The 8871-nt window shown below is 37.7% G+C and overlaps 1 protein-coding gene across 1 annotated transcript in view; it reads left to right on the forward strand.

The window, feature by feature from the left end:
- The first annotated feature begins 2899 nt into the window (after positions 1 to 2899).
- The window catches only part of rab18a (RAB18A, member RAS oncogene family), an 8679-nt gene continuing 2707 nt past the window's right edge, over positions 2900 to 8871 (forward strand). The window contains exons 1-4 of the mRNA XM_024280322.2: positions 2900 to 3132; positions 5692 to 5747; positions 8083 to 8144; positions 8273 to 8345. Coding sequence (XP_024136090.1) covers positions 3065 to 3132; positions 5692 to 5747; positions 8083 to 8144; positions 8273 to 8345 — 259 coding nt within the window. The 5' untranslated portion in view covers positions 2900 to 3064. The remainder of the gene's footprint in view (positions 3133 to 5691; positions 5748 to 8082; positions 8145 to 8272; positions 8346 to 8871) is intronic.

Genomic DNA, 8871 nt, shown 5'->3' on the forward strand with positions numbered 1-8871 from the left:
ATCCAGAGTGTAAGCTGGCTGATTGGACTCCCTGACAAGCGCCTAACGCTGCGATGATGTCATCATGCCAACACAATAGGATCATCATGGCACTGCGATATCTGTATATATGTCATTCCTCTTTGTCATGATTGAATAACATGCGCCAAAGCAGCTAGTGCAGACAAAAAGTAAACACTGCCTCCATCACATTGGCATGATGACTTACTAAATTGTGTGTTCAAATGGCTAACTTGTGTACAATGAAAACTTGAGCACACAAGATACTAACTTGGGCGCTTAAAATGCTAACATATACCTAATGCCATTGTAATGTCTTCACATCGCCACAATAATGTCTTCACTTTGCAGACTGACTAAATTGTACCCTCAAACATCAAACTTGTGGAAACAAAAAAACTTGGGCGCTTGAAATGCTAACGTCTGCCTAAGTTTCCAGTGATGTCATCACATCACTGCAATCATGTCATTAAACTACCTTGGTGATGTCATCACATCATTACGATGTGTGACAAATTGTGTTTCTAAACGCCTAACAAGATGTCCAATCTTCCCTCTTCCCGGTCACTTCCGAGGCGTTCCCAGGCCAGCAGAGAAATGTAGTCTCTCGCCTCTCCTGGGTCCGCCTCAGGGCCTCCGCCCAGTGGGACATGCCTGGAACACCTCGAGGCGTCCAAGAGGCATCCGGACCAGATGCCAGAGCCACCTCAACTGGCTCCTCTCGATGTGAAGGAGAAGCAGCTCTACTCTGAACTCTGGCCCAGCTTCTCACCCATCTCTAAGGGAATGCCCCACCCCCCTACGGAGGAAACTAATTTCAGCCGCTTGTAGTTGGGATCTCGATCTTTCGGTCACGACCCAGAGCTAATGACCACTAAAAATATATGTGCTCAAGATGCTAATTTGTGTGCACAAAATTCTATTAAAATGCAAACTTTTGTGCACAGAATCTAAAAGTGTGACAAATAAATTATAATTTGTGTACACAAAATATTAATTTGTGCCCACAAATTTTTCATTTGAGAAAACTTTTTTTAAGTAAGTAAGTAAGTAAGTAAGTAAGTAAGTAAATCTTTATTTATATAGCACTTTTCACAGAGGACCACTCACAAAGTGCTTCACAAAAGATAAAATACAGGACAAATCAATAAAACAGTACATATGAATTATAGCGTAAAAAGATAAAATACTAATAGCAGACAAAAGTTCGGAGGCTGGGGAAAGGTAAAATAAAATTAAAATATCAACTAAAAGCTTTACTAAAAAGAAACGTCTTCAATTGGCTTTTAAAACACTCAGCAGAGTCAATCTGACGTAGTGGCAATGGGAGAGCATTCCAGAGTTTTGGGGCAACTGTCTGGAAGGCAAGATCACCTCTGGTTTTAAAACGAGTTTTTGGAACGGTTAAAAGGTTCATGGCTTCTGATCGCAAGGATCGAGCAGGAGAATAGGGCTGTAGAAGGTCAGAAAGGTAGCTTGGGGTCTGTCCATGCAAGATTCTAAAAGCTAAAGTTAAAATCTTAAAATCTATTCTAAAACTAATAGGAAGCCAATGTAATGAGAGGAGAGGGGTGACATGTGTGCGTTTATTGGCTCCAGATAAAAGTCTTGCAGCAGAATTCTGAACCATTTGGAGACGTTTCACAGATTGTTTATTAAGACAGATAAAAAGGGAATTGCAGTAATCTAAGCGTGATGAAATAAAAGCATGCATTATCAGCTCAAGGTCAGATTTAGATAAAATTGGTTTTAGTTTAGTCACATTCCTTAAATGATAGTAACAATTTTTTACAAGCTTTCTCGAGTGTTGATCAAAAGACATTGATTTGTCGAACCAGACACCGAGGTTCCTCACACTAGACTGAAAAGAGGAGCACAAAGAGGTGAGGTGTGTTATGATTGTGGGAATTTTAGCATCTGGAGCAAAAATCATAGTCTCTGTCTTTTGCGGGTTAAGAAGTAGGTGATTTTCTAGTAACCATACTTTGATAGTAGCCAGACAATCAAACAGAGAGGATAGCATATGATAATTGTTTTCAGTGAATGAGCAGTAGAGCTGAATGTCATCGGCATAGAAATGGTAGGAAATGTGCTTAAATTTACTGATAAGTTTCCCTAGTGGAATCATGTATAACATAAATAAAATAGGGCCCAGAACAGATCCTTGGGGAACACCACTGGATAGCTTTTGTGTTTCAGAGGACAAAGTGTTCACTGTGACATTATAGGTTCTGTCACTGAGGTAGGAAACAAACCAGCTCAGGACAGACCCAGATAAGCCATAGTCACAACGGAGTCGACCAATCAGAATACTATGGTCCACGGTATCAAAAGCAGATTTTAGATCTAAGAGAATAAGGACCGTGTACTGACCAGAATCAGCAGCCATAAAATGTCACATCCAGGGCTCCATATAACTAGCTCTATTAACACAAAAGGTACAACACTCTAGCCTTAAGTGTTTGCTTTAAAGTGCTGTTTCCTTTCCATCCAACTCCAAATTATGTTTCTGAGATATGTATTATACACTAAATAAAACACTTTGGTCTCTCTTGTGTGCATGACTTTCCAAAATAAAACTCTATCATTTCTTTTTAAAGAAAACAGTAAGTATCATCAAAGAACAAAAAATAGTGTAGAATTGCAACGTCTTATTGTCACAAGATGTTAAAATTCACAAAAAACTGTCATCGAAGTTTGTTTAATTTGAGACTTTTTGTAAATTTTAATTAAAACTTAAGTCTCTCTCAACATTCTGTAACATTCTGCAAACTACACCAAAGGATTTAACTAAACCAGCTCTGTCATATATGTCGTCACATGCATCGTTTTCATTGAAAAAAGTCCGTTGGGTCGGTTTTTAGACGTCACGTTTTATGTAACATGTATGATTCATGCGCGTTTGTCAAACCGGAAGTACCCTTTGGATCGTCGAAAATTGCTGGAGTGAGACATCTTTCCGATGTTTGCTGATAAACTATCTGTGCTATAGAGCTGTAAACAGCAACTATTACGCCTCTTTTAGCCATTTCTTAAACGTAACACGGCTAAGTGTGAAGGGAAAATGGAAGACGACGTCCTTACCACTCTAAAAATTTTAATAATCGGTGAAAGCGGCGTTGGGAAGTCCAGGTAAGACGAAGCTGTCTCTTAAAAACTGATGTCGTGGCTCAATGCTGAAGCTAGCTCGTTAGCGTTAGCTTCCAAATGACAATATCATTAAAAAAAAAACATGATTCCAGCCTAAACACCGAACAATGATTCAGTAAAAACTGTAATTTTTAATTTTCAATAAAAGTGCCTCGCTGTCAGGTTGGAATATGACGCAAAAATGAGAACAATTTTGTTTTTGCAGTGGTTTTAAGCTAAAGATAGTTAGCTACATATGTGTCATCTTTGTTCGTAGGGGATGGAGGTGACGAAATCACATTTTTCTGCTCCAGCTCTGAAGAAAAACACTCGAATCGTGCCAGGTTTTACCTTCTTAAAAGACTAGTGATTGTTGATCCTCATGCAAAGTAGTTGTAGTTGTAATAAAAATAAGAATATGAATAGTTTACACCCTAAAAACCAGTATATTATTTGCATGTCACGGAAAACATACATGAATCAATCAAATGAGGAGACCTATTTATGAATTTTTGCTTAAAAGAAAAATGTATTTGTCAAAATCCCAAATCTAGGACAATATAGCAAAAATTAAATAAACATTTTGCAGTAGACCTTGATTTAGATTTTTTTCACAAACATTTCTGTCTTAAACAAATATTATTGTTGTATTTATTTTTTTGCTTTTTATGATTTTTGTTTTGTCTTTTTGGTATAAGCTAAAATAAAAAGTCTTTATAAGTTAAAAAAAGAGGTAAACTAAATGTTTTAGAGTTTTCTTTTTTATTTGTTTTAATACTTTCATTACTTATGTCACTGACTACCATAATTGAAATTGGGATTTGTAGACATGTCTTTGAAAACTGCAGTTATCACAATCCAGCAAACGTAGAAATAGTTCTGAGGACGTTTGTCGGTCTGTTTCTAAGGAAATACAACATCTAATTATTTTATTAGAACTGTTTTTATTTTGTCTACAAAACACCCCATTCACACCTATTTACTGCATTTGAATACAGTGTTAGTGTTGCCATTTCATTGTTGGTTTATTAGCATAAAGCAGTTGTATGATATTTTAGTTGACAATTGTGAAGCCGTTTTGAGTTTCTTGAAAGTGTAAGTTACTGATTTTTATTTTATTTTTTTTTTAGCAGATGGCACCAAATTTGTTATTATTTTATTTCCTACAAAACACATAAAAGGGGAGCAAAAAGACATTTTCTGTCCAATTCAGTATAATATTGACACAGATTAGATGCAAATCTCTGATGAGGGAGCTGTTTTTGTTTAGAGACATGTCCTGTCCTTTTTCCTCATGCTATTTGTTGGGAATCAACTGATCTGACACCTGTTTCTAACTTAAAAAAAACTATTTAAAGACACACTGATGAAAATTGCATTTCTGCATATTTTAACATTCAAATTGTGAATCGGGATTAGATGAATAAATGTTTGAAACAGATCATATTTGCTGGGAGGGCCACAAGCTCCCTGCTTCGCCCCATTCTGATACATCTACCTGTAGATGAATAGATCCATGAACGTCTTTGTTTTCCTTGTCTGAGCTGGAATCTGGATCAGAACTGTAAGACTGAAAAGCTCCGATACTGCTTGCCAGTTTTGTTGCAACATTATGTGGCTATGAGGGGCTGTAAGCTAGTGGGAGAGAGTGTAAACAGAGAGCTCTCAGCAACTCTGTCTTCTCTTCAGAAACTATGTCCTAGAAAATGACACAGTATATTGATTTTGACTAATAACAACATAATTAGAATTAAAAGAGCACTTAAGAACACTTAAAAATTGATTTAAAAAATGATCAGAGTGAGACTGTTTCACTGTCTAAAGCAGCTCAGAGTTGACAGACTTCAGGTTTAAGCTGTAACGGTATATTTGTTTTGTTTTCCGGTCATTAGATGAACATGTGGTGGAGCTCACTCTACTATTACATCCTTTAGAGCAGCCTCAGTGCTGCCAGACAACAATTTAGTTCTATTATTGATAATAGGTTTTTGGTTTATTCAATAAACCAAATTCCGTCTTATGATTAGTTTCAAATGTCAGCGTGTGAATTATCCTGGGCTGGTTTGAATACACTGAATCAGTAAAACGAGTAGATTCCTTTCTGAATGGCTCTCGGATATTTAATTCGTTTCCCTGCAATCAGCAGAGGAGTTTCTTGGCAGAGAATCGGTGCGATTCAGTATTCCTGCTTCAATGATACAGAAATCACTTCTAACTCTCCTCAAATGGCTGTTTTGGAGCTCAAACAACAAACACTTATTTGTCCTTACTGTGAGCTAGTGGGAAAAAATGTTTTTTTTAATGCTAGAGGTCAGAAATGTTCTCATTGTTGGCGTAATTAGGACTTTGCACCTTGTTAGTCACTGCGAACAAAGAAACCCTGTCCTACTGTCTGCAGCGTGGCAATGATATCATCTGGAGCTGATGTAATGATTCAGGTTAGGATGAAGAAAGCCAAAGGAAAAGATACAAATGCAGATTATGGTGAAAGATTGCCCTGACTGTTATGAGCAGGATAATAGAAGTGTCTTTAATATTCCATCTGTCTTTCTCTGTCAACAGCCTCCTGTTAAGATTTACAGAAGATACGTTTGATCCAGAACAATCTGCTACAATAGGTGAGTGCTTCTGACTTTTCAGGAATAACATCAGAGCACACTATTCTTTTTTATTTTGAAATATCAGATGATAGTAAAAATGGATGATCAGTTACATAATATGATCGGTGACAGCATTATTGATGTTTATCTCTACAGTCTTTCCTGGTAAGACTGTTAAAGACATTCTTGATGCCCAGATAAAAATTCAGACCAATTCAGGAGAATTTGTTTTAAGGTTTTCTGACCTAATATCTTCTCCCAACATGACATAATTAAATATCTTGAAATAACTTTTCAAACTGTCTCGTCTTGCTGTAACCAGCAAGTACATGAACTGGCAAATCTCCCATATAAAAAGTGAGATTTAAAAGAAGATTAAGTTTCACTTCCAATGCCTAAGTTTAGATGAAGAAAAAAAAATCTTGAATCAGTCAAATGCTCTTATTTTGAAAACCTCTCATTCATCTACCTCCTCCACGAAATTCTAGTTAAAACCCAAACAAGCTCCTTCTGGTGCTGTTTCACCATAGCTAAAGAACCCTGGCTGTCCGTTAGCCAAATAGATTTAGACCCTTTTTATTCCCCAGAAGACCAGAGTTTGTTTTTTGTCTGCGTCACAATTCACATCTACACAAATGAGCTAAAACAATCAAAGGAAATGAACTCTGGTAAAGTCCAATGTCACATTGGGAAACAAAATATCCTACAATTAGCTAAAGAAGGATCACTCAACTTTAATTTGAATAAGAATTGATGAAAATGAACAGAAACTCAGCCTACTGCAGCAAACAACTGTCAGTGTAAATCTAACCTGATGCTCAGAGTCTAAGAGAGGATTAGACAAAACTTGTTTATTCTCTCTGTTAAGTCATAATTATTACCATTCTTTGGCCAGTGGGGGCGCTTTTCCAAAGTTTAATCTGAAGTTGGACTCAACAATTTTATTCAGATTTCATTGGATCGAATTATCCAGAAGTTAATTTTCAGCTGTGTCTTTTTGCTAACTTGCAGTAGGGCGGTCGACTCCTGATTGGAAGATCGGGTTCGATTCCCGCCTTGCCCGCCCATGTGTTAAAGTGTTCTGGAGTGTCTAAAGTGTTTGAGAAAATGGATGTTAGTTCAGAACAAAAATGTAGCGGCCATATTGAATCTTTATTTCTACCTTTTCATGCCCAAAGCTGAGTCACTGATTGGTTGACGTGCCGCGCTTGACGCTCAATTCACGCCACAAGACCTCAGAATGGCATCTGTACATTGACTTAACATTGAAACTTGACGTCCAAATCTCGTCCGGTGAGAATGCACTATTAGATTTCCTCTTAAAGACCAACTGGACAACAATTTATCTTTCTTTTTCTCTAAGAAAATTCAAGAAAGTTTTGAATGAATTTTTTGTAAATGATTTTGTCAGTTTGAGTTCAGCTGGACGTGTTGTGATGCTTTTTCTCTGTCCTACAGTTCTGATTGTGTACAGATGGGTAATAATCCCCCTGAAATCAAGCTAGCGATGACCTCAGGTCTGTGTGGCATCGTGTTGTGCTGTGATATTACAAACAGATGCTTCTCCATGTGGTTGATGGGAAAGGCCCTACAGCATCAGAGATGAGTCCAAGATTAGAAAGCTGAAGGGAGTTCTCTCTTTACTGGATGTGTTTGGCAGTAGACGCATCTCTATGTTTATCTGCTTCAATTTTTTGGTTCCTCAAAACAGTTATTACTCAGTCATTCTATTGTCAGAATAACAATTCTTGCTCAACAATTCTTGTTATTGCTAATTTACATTTTCTTGTAATGTTTTTTCTGTAGTGCAACTGTTTATAAACTGACCAATCAGATGCCTCAATGAAAGTATGTGGTCTCATGTCAAACTTTCAAAACCTGGATTGACAGATTCTCCTGAGGGACGTGGCCCTAATAGAAGCTCGCTCCTGATTGGCGAGAGTGGTTGCCATAGAAACGTTGACTCAGATTGACTTTGACCAATCTATGCTTTACTGATAATGTCTGACTCCAACATGGCAGCGTCCAAATGGCGACTGAATTGACTTTATGTGGCTGGAGCTGGGATGTCCAGTCCAGTTCTCACATACAGTCAATGCTTAAGCAATGTGGCAGCAAGACACTAGTCATTTTCTATATATGGAGTTCTAATAACTCGTTCCTGGTACCCTAGTCAGACTGTCCTTGTCAGCTGTGAGTCAGCGATTGCATAACTTGACAGTAAAGACTTCCATAGCTGGAACAGATGAGTGTATTATATAAAGCAGCTACAAAAGGTTTTATTTGATCATATATATTTTTATCTAAGTGATCTCTACATGTTGGTGACCGTCTGACCTCTGTCTTCATCTAGGTGTCGACTTTAAAGTAAAGACCATTTCTGTGGATGGAAACAGGGCAAAGCTGGCAATATGGGTAAGATTTCTGTCTTCCTCTCCACCAGCAGGTGGCGCCTTTTGTTTATTTCTATCTTGATGGATGCTGATATGTCCTGGTTTTCTCCTCTGAGATTCTCTCTCTAAAAGTTCTGGTGTGTTTTGCAGGACACTGCAGGACAGGAGCGTTTTCGAACCCTGACGCCTAGTTATTACCGCGGAGCTCAGGGGGTCATTCTGGGTAAATATAGAAGCGTCTTCCACCAAAATACATCTTTTTCTTTACTACTCATCCTTTTGCTTTTCTTTCTGACTAGATCTGGTTTTACTCTTTCCAGATGTATTCATGCAAAGTTCTCAGATTATTATTATTACTGTATTTTCCACACTATAAGGCACACCGGATTATCAGACGTACCGCCAGTTTCAGACTTTATCAGATACTTTTGCATATCTAAAGTCGAAGATTCCTAACCCTAACTGCAATGATGCTCTGGTGCCATCTTGGAGCCTTGTTGTTGTGTGCAGCCAGGTCTTCTTGGTTAGAAGCGCTAGCCGCGTTAGCGTAATCACAACACCTGTAACTACCAGCCTTGTTTCCAACATCTAAAAAAACAGAATAATAAAACAAAAACAATTAAAACAAACGTTATTGTGACTATGCTAACTCCCAACGTTGTTACTAAGACGCAAAATAAGCCCAATCTGACACCGCTACTCGTTAGCGTATTTACACAATGCCCAACCTTGTTTGTAACTGATAGAAA

Source organism: Oryzias melastigma, linkage group LG20, assembly GCF_002922805.2.
Source record: "Oryzias melastigma strain HK-1 linkage group LG20, ASM292280v2, whole genome shotgun sequence".
NCBI classification, from domain to species: Eukaryota; Metazoa; Chordata; class Actinopteri; order Beloniformes; family Adrianichthyidae; genus Oryzias; species Oryzias melastigma.